The sequence below is a fragment of the Pelophylax lessonae genome (assembly GCF_965119305.1).
Source record: "Pelophylax lessonae genome assembly, chromosome: 13".
Taxonomy (NCBI): Eukaryota; Metazoa; Chordata; class Amphibia; order Anura; family Ranidae; genus Pelophylax; species Pelophylax lessonae.
The window spans coordinates 134,994,627-135,012,089 of NC_138780.1; the positions used below are offsets into that span (position 1 = coordinate 134,994,627).

The 17,463-nt window shown below is 43.7% G+C and overlaps 1 protein-coding gene across 1 annotated transcript in view; it reads right to left on the bottom strand.

The window, feature by feature from the left end:
- The window catches only part of MGA (MAX dimerization protein MGA), a 186,908-nt gene that overhangs the window by 11,862 nt on the left and 157,583 nt on the right, over window positions 1-17,463 (bottom strand). The window contains exon 22 of the mRNA XM_082274963.1: window positions 4,660-4,809. Within this exon, the coding sequence (XP_082131089.1) occupies window positions 4,660-4,809 (150 nt within the window). The remainder of the gene's footprint in view (window positions 1-4,659; window positions 4,810-17,463) is intronic.

Here is a 17,463-nt window from a genome sequence, read left to right on the forward strand (position 1 = left end):
ATCACCCCTCAGCCTGATCCCATCCATCCATCACCATTCCTCTGCCTGATCCCATTCCACCCATCTCTCCACCACCATCCCTCTATCTGATCCCATTCCCCCACCACCACAATCATCCCTCTGCCTGATCCCATTCCTCCCACCACCATCCCTCTGCCTGATCCCATTTCTCCACCACCACCATCCCTCTGCCTGATCCCATTACTACACCACCACCATCCCTCTGCCTGATCCCATTACTACACCACCACCATCCCTCTGCCTGATCCCATTTCTCCCACCACAATCCTTTTGCCTGACCCATCTCTCCACCACCATTCCTCTGCCTGATCCCATTCCCCCCACACTACCATCCCTATGCCTGATCCCATTCCTCTCAATGCCATCCCTCTGCCTGATCCCATTCATCCCTCTGCCTGATCCCATTCCTCCCACCGCCATCCCTCTGCCTGATCCCATTCCTCTCAACACCATCCCTCAGCCTGATCTTATCCATCCACCCTCATCCATCCACCATCATCATCCCTCTATCTGATCCCATTCCACCCATCTCTCCACCACCATTCCTCTGCCTGATCCCATATCTCCACCACCATCCCTCTGCCTGATCCCATCTCTCCACCACCATCCCTCTGCCTGATCCCATACCTCGGCCTGATCCCATTCCTCCACCACCATCCCTCTGCCTGATCCCATCTCTCCACCACCATCCCTCTGCCTGATCCCATCTCTCCACCACCATCCCTCTGCCTGATCCCATCTCCCCCACCGCCATCCCTCTGCCTGATCCCATTCCTTCACCCCCATCCCTCTGCCTGATCCCATTCCTTCACCCCCATCCCTCTGCCTGATCCCATTCCTCCACACCATCCCTCTGCCTGATCCCATTCCTCCACCACCATCCCTCTGCCTGATCCTATTCCTCCACCACAATCCCTCTGCCTGATCCCATTCCTCCACCACCATCCCTCTGCCTGATCCCATTCCTCCACCACCATCCCTCTGCCTGATCCCATTCCTCCACCACCATCCCTCTGCCTGATCCCATTCCTCCACCACCATACCTCTGCCTGATCCCATTCCTCCACCACCATCCCTCTGCCTGATCCCATTCCTCCACCACCATCCCTCTGCCTGATCCCATTCCTCCACCACCATCCCTCTGCCTGATCCCATTCCTCCACCACCATCCCTCTGCCTGATCCCATTCCTCCACCACCATCCCTCTGCCTGATCCCATTCCTCCACCACCATCCCTCTGCCTGATCCCATCTCCCCCACCACCATCCCTCTGCCTGACCCCATACCTCGGCCTGATCCCATTCCTCCACCACCATCCCTCTGCCTGATCCCATCTTTCCACCACCATCCCTCTGCCTGATCCCATCTCCCCCACCACCATCCCTCTGCCTGATCCCATTCCTCCACACAATCCCTCTGCCTGATCCCATTCCTCCACCACCATCCCTCTGCCTGATCCCATTCCTCCACCACCATACCTCTGCCTGATCCTATTCCTCCACCACCATCCCTCTGCCTGATCCCATTCCTCCACCACCATCCCTCTGCCTGATCCCATTACTCCACCACCATCCCTCTGCCTGATCCCATTCCTCCACCACCATCCCTCTGCCTGATCCCATTCCTCCACCACCATCCCTATGCCTGATCCCATCTTCCCAACCACCATCCCTCTGTAACTTTTATTTTGTGCATTTAGGACAGGAACGCATTTCAGGTCTAGTTTTTGAGTCAGTCGATTCCACATTTTCACAGCTCTTATGGCAAGGAAGCCTTTCTGTTTTCCTCTAGATGTAAAGAATGCCACTTTGTTCTCTGCAATGAACTGAAAGTGAATAATATGTCACATGTGTGGGGCGATCGCGGTTTACATACACGTACGCATCCTGGTTTTGCGTTTGTGCAGGTGTGTGGGACAACAGAGGTTTTTGGAATTTTTTTTTTCAATTTTATTATATTTTATCATTTGCTTTTTACATTTTGTTTTTTACATAATTGCGATCACAGTCGCAGTAATAAACCCCTATATGATAGCATTGGGCAGGTGAGAGGTACTCTTTTTGGAGACATTAGGGATCTTATAGAGCCAAATGTCTTCCCTGTCCTTCACACCATCTAACCAAGCACAGATCTTGGTTGGATGTGTCTCCTGACTGTACTGGTGAGGAAAGTGTGTATATGAAACCGCAAGTGACATCACTTCCGATTTCATTGTTTGTAGGTGAGATCGAGGCATTTATTTGCCTCGGTTTCACTGCAGTCTCTCTCCCCTCTGGCGGATGTGTTCCCTGATGTTGGTAAGCACTGAACAGCCCGGGAACCATTGGAGGGCAGGCCACTGGCGGAAGGGAGGGTCACCGCGCGGCCGGCTCTGTGAAAGTGGTAGGAAGCTATGGAGCCATCAGCCTGTGATCAAAGATTCACTCTTTGGACATACATAGTATGCCAAAGAGCTAAACAGGTTAAAGGAGAAGTACAGCCAAAGTTTGTTTGGCTGTACTTCTCCTGTGGATCACAGGAATGCAGATTGTTCTGTATCCTGTTACACGTTTTCAGCAGACAGCGGGTTGAAGCCCACTGTCGGCTGATGCCACAGAGTGGATGAACATGGTCGCGATCATCCCAGAGACCTGGACCGGCACCTGGCTCAGCCCCTCAGCGAGTCACAGTCACCAGCTCTCTATTCGGGGAGCTCTGAGAACTGAGTGATCAGCGGTGTTTGATCGCTTGATTCACAGTCTTAGAACTGGCGGGGAACAGATGCAGCATTGGTCCACCTAGGTAAATTCGATACTTTAAAAGAAAAGAAAAAATAAATTCTAATTAAACCACTTCTGGACCAGAAGGTTTTACCCTTTAATGACCAGGCCATTTTTTGCGATACAGCACTGCGTACTTTAACTGACAATTCTGCGATCGTGCAACGCTGTACCCAAACAAAATTGATGTCCTTTTTTCCCCACAAATCGAGCTTTCTTTTGGTGGTATTTGATTACCTCTGCGATTTTTATTTTTTGCGCTATAAAACGAAAAAAGAGCGACAATTCTGGGAAAAAAAAAAAAAATATATATATATATATATATATATATATATATATATATATATATATTTATTTTTTACTTTCTGCTATAGAACAATCCCAATATAAAAATCAATTTTTTTTCATAATTTTAGGCCAATTTGTTTTCTGCTACATGTTTTTGGTAAAACAAATCCCAATAAGCGTATAGTGATTGGTTTGCGCAAAAGTTATCGTGTCTTCAAACTAGGGAAAACATGTCATTTTTATTTATTACTAGTAATGGCAGCGATCATCGATTTTAAGCGGGACTGCGACATTGCGGCGGACAGATCGGACACCTGACATTTTTGACACTTTTGGGGGGACCAGTTACATTAATACAGTAATCAGTGCTAAAAATATGCACTGTTACTGTACGGACACTGGCAGGGAAGGGGTTAACACCAGGGGCGATCCAAGGGTTAAATGTGTCCCTAGGGGATGCTTTCTAACTGTGGGGGGGGGGGATGTGGCTTGCTGCATGAACACAGAGACCCGTGTTTCCTAAATAAGAGGAACACAGATCATAACTGACAGAACAGTAGTTCTGTCTCCATGGTGAGCGATCGCGGTTTGCCGGACCCACTGATTGCCGCTGCCCCCCACCCCCCGTGGCCAATCAGCGTGTACCTAGCAGTCCCACGAAGCGACGTACATGTACGTCATTTCGCAGGACAGAGCCGACCTGCCGCCGTAAAACTACGGCGGCTGGTCAACAAGTGGTTAACCACTTGCCTTCTGGGCCCGTTTACCCCTTCATGTCCAGGCCAATTGTCAGCTTTCAGCGCTGTCACACTTTGAATAACAATTGCGCGGTCTTGCAACACTTTACTTATATGAAATTTTTATCAATTTTTTTTTTTTTTTTTTTTACACAAATTGTTTTCTTTTGGTGGTATTTATTTACCAGGTTTTTTTTTTTTTTTTTTTGCTAAACAAACTAAAAAAGACCTAAAAATTAAAAAAAAAAAAAAAAAAAAAAAAAAAACATTTCATAGTTTGTTATAAAATTTTACAAATGGGTAATTTTTCCTCTCCATGAATCTGCGCTGAGGCTGAACTGATGGGCTCTGATAAGTGGCAGTGATCGATGACACGGATGAGGAGGCAATGATTGGCAGCATTGGTGGGCACCGATTATCAGTGCCCTGATTATCAGTGTGGATGTCCCTTTAACACAAGCCGGTTACTGGCTCTCTTCTCCTCTCCTCACGCTATCAGCGTGAGGAAAGAAAAGCCGATAACCAGGTTGTGTTTACATCGGGATCAGCTGATCACGTGGTAAAGGGCCGCTGTGATTGGCCCTCTACCCCGATTAGTGATCAGCAAAGTCCGAAGGACTCAGCGATCACAGGGCATGCAGGCAACACGATCACGGGAGGACGTCCATTTACGCCCTCCCGGCAAACTAAGCCTGCGCTGTAGCCGTCTTTCGGCTATGGTACGAGCAGAAAATGGTTACGCTTGCCAATTTATCTAATTTCTGGGTCCTTTCATGTTGTCTAGTTTCTAAACTGCCAGAATTATATAATTAGTTCAACCATTTTAAACTGGAAACGTTGTATATTGAAGTTACCTGTTGGCATCTGTGCCGACCTCACATCAGCCGACACAAGTGTTGGTGGAATTCCAGCAACATGTTCAACCCTGGCTTCCTTCCCTTCTGCCAGTTGTTCTGAAGAAGCTATTAGTAAATTGGGTGTAGGTAGGACAACTGGCTGCTGTGCTGCAAAACAAAAACAGATCTTAAAAGAGGGCTTTATAACTTAAAAAGTAAATATTGAACACCTGTAGTGTAAAATTATTATGCCCTGCTCAGTGAAACAAAAACAGAAAAAAAAAAACAAACTTAAAAGACATTATAAACCTTCCTTCCTGCACCTTGTGTTTTTCACCTGCATAAGATTTGCATTGATCATGTAGTTTCATGGTGTTATTTGTTGGCCTGTACACACAGTAAATTAAATCATCACATTCCTGCGTCAGAAAAATTTTGTTTGAAAAGTGAGGCATAACTCTGAGGGGTCCCGGATTCCCTGGATGGAATTGGAGGCTAGCTCGGTTCCGGGCCTGGCAGTCTCCCATGCAATGTGGTTATCGCCTAGGGATCGTCCCCCCATCCTGTGCCCGGCCTTGTCTCATTCTATGGCCATTTGGGATCGCTTGTCCAGGACGCATGGCTTTAGGTCCCCACATACCCCATTGGCCCCTATTCTTAACAACAGCGGGTTCCCCCCGGGTCTCTCCGCCAGATCTTTTCAGTGGTGGACGAACAAGGGGCTGCTTCGCATAGCGGATTTTTGTGATCATAGGGGTATCCTCAAACGTCAGCAGCTGATAGAAAAACATGCCCTGCCAGATACTGAGTACTATAGGTACGCACAAATTGATCATTACCTGCAATCCCTGTCTCGTCTGTCCGATCTGACTACCATGACCTCCATGGAATATTTGTGCCGCAAATACGATAAATTACGGGGGTATATCTCTATGATTTAGAATATGCTTATGGACTCGCCCCTGAAGCTTCCCTACATGGAACGATGGGAGGCGGATGTCGGGGAGGTTATGGAGTTGGTGGACTGGCGCGACATGGCTCGAGAGGCTTCCAGGTCTCTAATTAACACTTCATTCATCGAGGCTAATTATAAAGTGCTCCTGCGCTGGTACATGGTACCTGCCAGGATAGCATCCTTTGTTTCCGGGGGTGTGGCCAAGAGGGTACGATGTTTCATGTTTGGTGGCAATGCCCGAAGGCCCGACGCTTCTGGATTAGAGTGTACAATTTCATCTACACTCTCACACAAGTTAACCTAATCAAGTCCCCTCAGCAGGCACTACTGGGCAAAAAGGTGGATACAGCCAATAGAGCGCAGAGGCGGCTCATAACGTTCATATTTACTGCGGCAAAAATAGCAATAGCATGATCCTGGAAGTCTCCTACGATATCATTTGAGCTGCTCCGGCACAAACTGAATTGGATTATGATTAATGAGCGCCTGACAGCTCAACTGGAGGACAAAATGCGTGTGTTTGACAAGGTATGGGGATCGTGGATTAACTATCTCACTGGGGGTGCCTGATGGACTCGGGAAGGTCTGGGGGTGGGGTGCGGGGGCGGGGTCGGGTCCGACCTTACAAATTTTTCCTCTTCTTTTTCCCTTTTCTCTTCTTTTCTTGTGGTTCTATTTTCCTTTCTCTTTCTCTCTCTCTACGATTTTTCTCAGTTTACGGTGTGAGGTTAACAGTGGTACTGTATTCTACTGGCTTTGTACCCCATGTCCCCAGCCCCAGGCTGGGGCAAGGTTCTGTGGGATCACGATCTAGCCACTAACCCTGTGAAGTATGCAAAGTGTGATTAAATGCTCGGGGTAGCTGGCCCTGTTCATCCTCGGTGAGGGTCCCTCTAGATACCTTAAGGCTCCTGTTCATTGTGTATTGGGGTGCTAGCCCTTGCTACGTTGTAGTTTCGACCTTTTATAGCAGTATTACCTAATGTTTGCTATGGTTGTACCACTGTTCACGTTTGTTATGCACTGATTTTTTTTTTATGTGTGTATATTTTGCACTATTTTTGTAAAAACTTTCAATAAAAATCATTGAAAAGAAAAGTGAGGCATGGAACTGGTTAATGCATGACTTCTGTCTGTAGTCTAAGGATCAACCCTTCCTGTGAAGAAACTACATATCCCACAATCTCTGTATCTCTCAGTCTAGTATTGGTGCAAATGAAAGCAATTAACAGAGCTTACCATGCTGGAGGAGATGTGTGTTTCATAAGACATATGTGATGCAATACAGAGATCCCTTGATGAAGTCACGTGATTCAGTGACGTAACACGTAGGAAAGCGCACACTGGAAGTGACGTACGTATGGGACACAGGAGTCCCGCGGCTGACTGCATAAGCTGAACTTAAAGATTTTAAACTGTAAGTTGCTGCGTTTTTATAAATAAATGTTCGGATTTACTGCACCATGATGGCCCAATCTTTTCTGAGACCTTAGTAAAAGATGCAAGGATAGTACCACACAGGACACGCTTGCAGCACCCCACAGTACCCCAGAGAAGTGGAGACCGATACCTATAGCCCTGCAGAAAGTGAAGCAATCCCACTGGAAATAGTACAGAAGCGTATTTTTTACAGTAATAAGGTGAGCGGCTTGCACACCTAGAGGTGATTTAACATTGAAGAGCACAAATACCCACGCTGCAAAGAGGTGTAATAGAGGATTCTTTGGGACACTACCACATGTTTTAACACTAAAGCACTGAAAAAAATCAACTGTATTAAATCAGAAGATTATATGGACTTTATTTATTTATTGATTATTTGCACTGTTTTAATGGATTATTATTATTGTAATTATATTGTATATTGTAATATATACACCTTACTCCCACACTTTCTTGTATTTGCATTATTGCACAGTACCATAGTTCATAATCACTATAGGCACTTTATATTTATTATTTATCACTCTCAAGTCACTTTGCACTTTGTATGACCACCATATATAGATATTGAGTTTTTTTGATGAGGAAAGTATTTTTTTATATTACGAAAAGTTTATTTTATTTAATTATTAACTTGGCGTGTACACCAACATTAGTCTAGAGAGTGTGACTGCACTGATTACACACTATGTCCCTGAAACGCAGTATTCCCCCCAAAATAATACAGAGAAATGGCTAGGCATGCATGTGACATGGAACTAGAGGTTACTTGTCGCACTGGTGAACAGGAACAAGGTAGGTAGATTACTGCATAGAGATAGGGGAATCGACCAACCATGACACTACAAACTGGAGCCACAACATGTGAGCCCATCATTACAAGGTAGGAAAAGCAAACATAGGGATAACACCTACAAGAAAGCCTAGTTGAAACAACAAAAACATCTAAAAGTATACAATGCCTTTTAATTATGGGCAAAATCAGAAACCCCTGAAACAGTTTTATCACCTCCAGATTTGGTAAATTAACTATTTCTGTATATAAGATTGACAATGTGATTTAATCTACAATTAAATCACAGATATAAAAAATGTGCGCTTAGATGTAAAAAATGTAAGTGAATTGAAACTATGAATATCCAAAATTTGTTATAAATGAATCAAAAAATATGAGAACGCTGCTCTCTATATAAGTGCTTAAATAGATCAATACTTAAAGTGTTACTAAACCTAGGACCCTGCATTCACTATATCCGGTCTCTCACAGTACACAGAATATGGAAATGCAGTTATTTTAGTAAATATGAACTGCTAAATACCTTTTATCAGCAGCAGTATAAAGCAGTCTTGTGACTTCTATCAGTGTCCAGCAGAGCACTGGTTAAAGCTTGCAGGAGGAGTTTTCATTTTCGCTTAATGTCCAATGAGGCTGCATGACCCCTCTTGTCTGGACAGTGCTCACATGCATCCTCCAAAAAAAATAAAACCGCTCTAGCAATACACACCAAACTGAGCATGTGCAGATTGACTCCAAGGCTCTATTCTATCAGGAGATGGGATTGGGAACTGTGGAAGAAGGGGAGGATCATAGAAGACAGGATAAAAACGGCCTTTTTACACCTTAGGTTCCACAGTGAGTTTAACAAGCATGCTTTACTGCATATACAGACTGATTTTACTGCTGTGTGCTTAGTAACACTTTAAAGACCACTTTTATAACCAATAGAGTGCGCTAACTCCTTAAAATTAATGAAAGTAATTATTAAACAACCTAAATTGATATGAATACAATAACTGATTTGTGTGTGTGTGTGTGTGTGTAAAGTGCAAAAGAAAGTGCTAGTGCCAACATGTCAACTGCTGCCTAATAGCATGCTACTTCAGTGTCCCATATAAAGTGACTAGCATAATAAAGAATTCAAAAACTGTAATCCCATACGCAAACAAAGTTCATGTAAAGTAGAAAGTGTCCACTGCTTCCTCTTTGTAGCTACTTCAATATGCCGCCACCAACCACGAGAACACACAAATCGCTTTCCAGAGGTACAGGCCTCACACAATAAGCCAAACACGCTTGTTATCCTCTCAAAGGTGTCAACATTAGAACCAGATAATGCCCTGGGGGGTTAACGTGCACTGGCCGAATCGCTTAACCACTTGCCGACTGCCTAACGCCGATCTACGTCGGCAGTCAGCCCCTCACAGGCAAAGTGACGTAGGGCTACGTCACTAGCTTGTGAGGGTCTAGGGAGCGAGCGCGCGCCCCCGGAGGCGCACTCCCGCGTGGTCACGGACCCCCCCGCGCGTGTGACCGGCGGACCCGACGTCCGCCGGTCACTCGGCGATTGGCGGGGGAGAGGGAGAAAGTCAGGCGGCTTGTGTAAACAAGCCACCTGTCATTCTCCTCGGTGTAAAAACACTGATCACACGGATCTACTATGTAGATCCGTTGATCAGTGTCCTTACAGCTCAAGCCACAGCCAATCACAGTAGAAAGCACGCCCCTAGGGACACACACAGCCCCTCCCTCCCAAATAAAGTTAACCCCTTCACTACCAGTGTATTTTTACAGTAACAGTGCATATGTATAGCACTGATTACTGTAGAAATGTCACTGGTAACCCCAAAAGTGTCAAAAATGTCAGTCAAGGGTCCGATCTGTCCGCCCCAATGTCGCAGTACCGCAAAAAAAAAAAATCGCAGATCGCCGCCATTACGCGTTAAAAAAAAAAAAACAACAAAAATGACAAAAATCTTTCCCTTTGTTAGTAAACGCGATAACTTTTGCGCAAACCAATCAAAATACACTTTTTGCGATTTTTTTTTACCAAACATAGGTAGCATAAAACAAATTGGCCGAAAATGTTAAAAAAATTTTGATTTTTACATTTTGTTTTGGGGGAATTTCATATAAAAAAATGTGAAAAATATTGCTATTTTTGCAAAATTGACGCTATTTTTTTGTTTATAGCGCGTGATCAAAAAATCGCACAGGTGATCAAATACCACCAAAAGAAAGCTCTGTTTGTGGGAAAAAAAGGACGCCAAATTTGTTTAGGTACAGCGTCGCACGACCGCGCAATTGTCCGTTAAAGTCATGCAGTGCCGAATCGCAAAATACCCCCTGGTCGGAATGGGGGTAAAATCTTCCGGGGCTTAAGCGGTTAATATAACCGCTGCTTCCAACTGAGTAGATGTGGAAAGCCCAGATGGTGGATATGCCCCGCAACAAATGTCAACTCTCCTGCCTATCACACCTTCTAGAACGTCTAGCTCTTCATGGCAAAGATTTCATTTTCTTATGTAGTAACTCTAATCTAGTCAATAACCCAAAACTTTTAATAACCCAAAACTTGACAAATACAGAATAAGTGCTCCCTTTTCTAACCCTGACCATATTCCCTTTTGAAGGAGGTTTATGAAATGAGATTTCATGGATGCCTAGCAAGAACTAAACCCTTTCCTCAGGACTACACTTATTATTCTGTCCCATATGATCTCTACACAGGGATAGATCATATTTGGGTCAAATGTTCCTCCTTCCCAGTGCCCCCTAGAGCCAAAGTCCGATTTGTACTGTGGCCACAAAATGTCTGCGTGGTTTTAGGCAGAAGACATGTCCAAAGATGTTATAATAATCTCAGAGTTTTAGTGGCAGTTTCTCACCTTAGGTTTCCCCACCCCCATTTCCCATTTCAAAAGGAGAAGAATTTGTTCAACATTTTCAGCTTCCTGCTATTTCAGAACGAAATAAAACAACACCTAACTCTGATATCATGGAACTAAAGTTCCTCACATTTGTCAAAACTCAAAGTAAATAAGACAGCTGGATCAAACAGATTTCTTGCTTTTCTATTTTCTCCCACACTTAGGGGTTTATTTACTGAAGCTAGAGAGCGCAAAATTAGTCTCACTTCTGCAGAGAAACCAATCAGCTTTTATCCTCAGTGTGTTTAATAAAGTTTTGGCAATAAAACCTGGAAGCAGATTGGTTTCTCTGCAAAAGTGTGAATAATTTTGCAAACTCTAGCTTTAGTAAATAAACCCCTATGTAACAACTTTCACCTATCTTCAGAAAAGTAATGTCTAGCCACCCAGGTCATTAAAAGCTTCTGTTAGGTTACCCAAACCGATCCTAGATTCACAATCTTGGTCTAGATATAGGCCCATTCTGCTTAACCACTTGCCGACCGCCGCAAGTACATATACTGCGGCGGTCAGCCCCTCCTGGGCAAAGCGAAGTACCGGTACGTCGCTCGCCCACGAGCCTCTAGGGGGCGAGCATGCGCACTCCCGCCACCGCTCGTTCCCTGACTTCCCCGCACGAGTGACCGGCGGCTCTGATGTCCGCCGGCCACTCGCGATCTCCCGCTGGAGAGGGAGAAATGCAGGCGGCTGATGTAAACAAAGCCGCCTGTCATTCTCCCTGGTGTAACTGCAGAGACTACAGGATCCTGCTATGTAGGATCGTATGTCTCTGTGGCTACATCACAAGCCACGCCCCTTGACAGTTAGAATCACGCCCCTAGGGACACACTTAACCCCTTGATCGCTAATAAAGTTAACCCCTTCCCTGCCAGTGTCATTTTTACAGTAACAGTGCATATTTATAGCACTGATTACTGAAGTAATGTCACTGGTACCCCCAAAAGTGTAAAAAATGTCAGTCAGGGGTCCGATCTGTCCGCCGCAATGTCGCAGTTCCGCAAAAAAAAAAAAAACAAAAAAAAAAAAAAGCAGATCGCCGCCATTACTAGTTAAAAAAAAAAAAAACAATAAAAATGACATAAATCTTTCCCGTAGTTAGTAAACGCAATAACTTTTGCGCAAACCAATCAAAATCCACTTATTGCAATTTTTTTTACCAAAAATATGTAGCAGAAAATAAATTGGCCTAAAATGGTAAAAAATTTTGATCTTTACTTTTTTTGAGAATTTCATATAAAAAAATGTGAATAATATTGGTATTTTTTCAAAATTGTCGCTCTTTTTTTGTTTATAGCGCAAAAAGTAAAAATCGCACAGGTGATCAAATACCACCCAAAAAAAGCTCTGTTTGTGGGAAAAAAAGGACGTCAATTTCATTTGGGTACAGCGTCGCACGACCGCGCAATTGTCCGTTAAAATCACGCAGTGCCAAATCGCAAAATAGGCCCTGGTCTTTGAGTAGCCAAATCCTCCGGGGCTTAAGTGGTTAATACCAATATAAAAAACTTTTACCCAAATTTTTAGTCCCTAGAATTTATATACTTTTAGGCAAACTTATCCACAAAGACCAAAAATAGGTTTCATACCATCACGGCAGGCTGGAGAAAATGTGCGACGGATATCCAACTAATTCTTCTCACTAGACCCAATCTTTAGAGACCATGCTACCCTCCCTCGACATATGAAAAACCTTTGACACCGTATCACGGCCCTTTATGGTTTTCCACTTCGAAAATTGGGCTTTAGAAAATAATTTTAGCATGGATTTCAGGTTTATAAAATAATCCCTCAGCATCTGTAATATAAGCAGGATTTAGTTCTAAACCCAATACCCCAAATCCTTTCCATTCAGTCCATTGATACTCTTGCCGCAGCAATTTGAGCAAATGACTCGATTTAAGGGATCAAGTTTGGAAATGCTCAGCACAAAATTATCTTGTTTGCTGATGAAATTCTTCTCAATATAGAATTCCCACTTATCACTTTGCCAAATCTTTTCATAACCTTGACAGACTTTGCAGATATCGAGAATAGCAGTCAATGAAATAAAAGTTAAAAGCTGTCACTCTAAACCCCTAAAACAAGCCTTCACATGAAGTAGAATTACCACTTCAAATGGCCCTCATACTTACCCTATGTAGGCTTTAAAAATCACCCCTCCTTTGACTCCCTGTAAAAGGCAAACTACCATCCCTTTTTCAGGGATCTTCTCAATCTGTTGACCATTCAGTGTTCCATTGTCCTGATTCGGCTAAATACACTCAAAATGTCATACCCTCCTCACATGCTCTGTTATTTTGGGGCCTTTCTGATAATGATCACTAGTAATATTTTCTGAATGGAACAGAGGAAAATTTTCTGATTCATAGGAGACACAGAGAGACCAAGATTGGCAGCTCATATGCTATAGTTTGCAAATTGCATGGAGGCATCGGTATTCCAAACTTGGGTAAATATTCTACTGCAGCGCAAACAGCATAATTGGCATCCCTTCATGCTATCTTAGAATTTCCAATTTGGTCTTGCTTAATAATCATGTATAGCGCTTCTATCCCAATTAACAACCACCCAATCTTAGATCACCCACAACAGATGCTACTTTACTAAATTCATGGTGACAATGGGACTCTATCAAGTACTCTGGCAAGCTGATCTCACCTCCTCTCCCTCTCTCAGATATTTTTTATAAAGCATAATTTACTTGTGCGCTTTTGAAAACCCCTTAGCCTTTACAACCCACATTTAGCAAGTCTAATATCCCTTTTATACACGGCCCTCAAACCCTCAACACACTGCTCCAAACTTCCATATTTGCTAAAATGGGAATGAGACTTACGAGAAACTTAAGCTAGCATAGACTGGAATAAAATTTGGCTAGCATAACCAAAATGCTGGCTAGCCAAGGAAAATGCTGATAAAGTAGTATTCCAGTAGTATATGACCCTGGAGTGGGTGGCCAAATTTACACCTACTCTGCTTTCAGGGCTACAGGTACTTGGAACTTTACACCACATTTAACAACAATGCCCACAAGTTCAAAAACTAGATATAGGTGTATAACCTAATACAAACTGTAAAATGAGGTTGAAGGATTGTAAGAGGTGCATGAAAGTCAGCCAGCCCCCAGTTTGATGTACTCACCTTCCAGTCTGTCACCAACCAAATAAGACCTGTCTCTTGGTACAAAGAACAGGGGTTTAGTTGACACACATTTGCAAACGCATGTGAAAGCTGCAGAGCCACGTCACGGCACCCTGTTTAAATCTGCAGTCCTACACTCTTAATTTAGTGTCCTCACACTGGAGGCACATGGCCGCTAATGGGTGGATGGGGAACAGGTGAGAGGGAGACAGCCCAACCTCCCCCAACCCATCCCCATGCACGACTGGCTGTTGTCTCAAAAAGTTCAAATAATTAGGTTATAATATAACCATGGTGCAAACTGGAGAAGACCAGCTGAAAAGCATTACACCTCCATCCCCTTGGTGGATGCAGTATATGAATAGGAAGGGATTTTATATATGGGGCATGGCCTGTAAAGCACACTGCCTTTGAAATCCCTTATTTCCTTTGGGACTTTATATGAGACAAGCAGGTCATGCTATTGGTCTCCATCCCTGTATACGGAAAACACTAGGGTCAAATCAAAACTGCATCCACCAAAACGCACGAAAATCGCACGGTGGGACTTTAGATGAGGCACCAAGCTGTAAGCAAGGAGTCTCCATCCCTGGTTGCTTTAAACATATTGGACTAGGTGGGACTTTAGATGAGACCCAAGCTGGTGTTGCCCGGCGTCTCCATCCCTATAACAAAACACAAAATGAGGTTGAAGGATTGTAAGAGGTGCATGAAAGTCAGCCAGCCCCCAGTTTGATGTACTCACCTTCCAGTCTGTCACCAACCAAATAAGACCTGTCTCTTGGTACAAAGAACAGGGGTTTAGTTGACACACATTTGCAAACGCATATTTGTAAACTTCATAAACTTCCTATTCATATACTGCATCCACCAAGGGGATGGAGGTGTAATGCTTTTCAGCTGGTCTTCTCCAGTTTGCACCATGGTTATATTATAACCTAATTATTTGAACTTTTTGAGACAACAGCCAGTCGTGCATGGGGATGGGTTGGGGGAGGTTGGGCTGTCTCCCTCTCACCTGTTCCCCATCCACCCATTAGCGGCCATGTGCCTCCAGTGTGAGGACACTAAATTAAGAGTGTAGGACTGCAGATTTAAACAGGGTGCCGTGACGTGGCTCTGCAGCTTTCACATGCGTTTGCAAATGTGTGTCAACTAAACCCCTGTTCTTTGTACCAAGAGACAGGTCTTATTTGGTTGGTGACAGACTGGAAGGTGAGTACATCAAACTGGGGGCTGGCTGACTTTCATGCACCTCTTACAATCCTTCAACCTCATTTTGTGTTTTGTTATAGGGATGGAGACGCCGGGCAACACCAGCTTGGGTCTCATCTAAAGTCCCACCTAGTCCAATATGTCTAATACAAACTGTAATGCAAAAGAATCTAGCCCACAGCCCCTGGGAAGCCTCAATCTGCAGACCGATTTCTGACCTTATGGCTGGAAGCTGACTTCCTTAATGTTCCTAGCTACATACCAAACCATAGTTAAAGCCTAGAGACAACCCACCTTGAACTTTAACAACTTCTATACCGCACGATTTCTGGCACTCTGCTCCTACATGTAAAAATAAATCATTTTTTTGCTAGAAAATTACTCGGAACTGCCAAACATTATATATATATTTTTTAGCAGAGAACCTAGGGAAAAAAATGGCAGTCATTGCAACTTTTTATGCCACACAGTATTTGCGCAGAAATTTTTCAAACGCGTTTTTTTTTTTTTTTTTTTTTGGGAAAAAAAACTTTTATGAATTAAAAAAAAGCAAAAAACACGAAAATTAGCCCAATTTTTTTATACAATGTGAAAGGTGATGTTACGTTGAGTAAATAGATACCTAACATGTCATGCTTTAAAATTGCGCACACTCGTGGAATGACGCCAAACTTCGGTACTTAGAAATCACTATAGGCGACGCTTTACATTTTTTTACAGGTTACCAGTTTAGAGTTACAGTAGAGGTCTTGGGCTAGAATTGTTGCTCTCGCTCTAACGTTCACGGTGATACCTCACATATATGGATTGAACGCCGTTTACATATGTGGCCGCGACGGATGCATGCGTTCGCTTCCGTGTGTGGCACTTTTTGTTTATTATTATTTATTTTAATTTTATTTTTACACTTTCCCTTTAATTTTTTTTTAACACAGATCTGAGGTTTTATTCACCCCAGATCTCTCTATAAGGCTCCGTTCACATCTAGGCGTTTTGGGGCGTTTTTGGGGCGTTTTTCTGCTCTAGGATCAGCTCTCAAAACGCCCAACAAGACAAATCCTATTCATTTCAATGGCCCCTGTTCACATCTGAGCGTTTTGACGCTGTATACAAAACGCCCAACGCTCAAAAAAGTACATGAGCTTCTTTTTGGGCAGATTACAGGCGTTTTCCATTGATCTCTATTCAATCTAAAAACGCCTGCACAAAAATCGCGGTAAAAATCGCGGTAAAAAACGCCGCAAAAATCGCGGTAAAATCGCGGTAAAAAACGCGCGAAAAACGCTACGCTCAGGTGTGAATGTAGCCTAAAGAGGACCTGTCATTCACTATTCCTATTACAGGGATGTTTACATTCCTTGTGATAGGAATAGTGAATGAAAGGTCCTCTATATAGGGAGATCTGGGGTCAATAAGACCTCAGATCTCTCCTACATGCTAAAAAGCCTGAAAAAAAAAACAAAAACTTGGCTTTTCAGCCGAGATCAGTGCAGTGTTGAAAACTGCCAGGCCGGGCGTAACGTCATCACATTGCGCCTGGTCCTCGCAGTCTCTATGGTGACAATTCCGCCAGCGGCCGATTCCATCTCCGGCTCGCCGATCGCGCGGGCGAGCCAGTAGAAGCACCGGAGGGAGGTGAGGGGGGGTTTGGGTTGTCCCCTCCCGCTGCCTGTAAGAACGATCAAGTTCAGCCGCTATGATTGCTCTTATGGTGGAGGGAATCTCTGGCTGAAAAAAATTATATCTGATTGATGCCTGCAGCTGCAGCCATCATTCAGATATCCCCACTTAAAGAAGCCCAGGACGTCATATGATGTCAGCCTAAGGGGAAGTAGTTAAAAAGGATCTTGGGTATTACGATTTATAAAAAAATTCACTTCTGTACTCAGCGATACTCATCCCAAATTTGGTCCCTGTGGCTAGAGTACAACCATAAAAAGAAAATTTGATTAGTGGGGAAGCAGGATTTTATCGTTACCGTCAAAGGAAATAATAAGTGTCCCTACACCACTCTGATAAACAATGTAGTTCGAACAAACTGCATGGTATGCATTCATTATGAATAATTTGTACACACATTTATGTTACTTATTTGCTTTAGTGTCTTACTCCCTTTATATTCTCCTGAAGAAGCGGGGAACCTGCGAAACATGTTGAGCCTGACAACCTACACTAATGCATCTTCTTTAGAGTAGCTTCCCAGGTAGAAGTGACCCTAATGGTGGGGGCGTAGAAACGACCAAGAGGGATTAATTTGTATTCTATATGTCCTGATGGATTTTTATATTGTATTTTGTACACAAATAAAATTTGTTGATTTTAAACAAAACTTTGTAATGTCCTATGACAGTACCAATAAA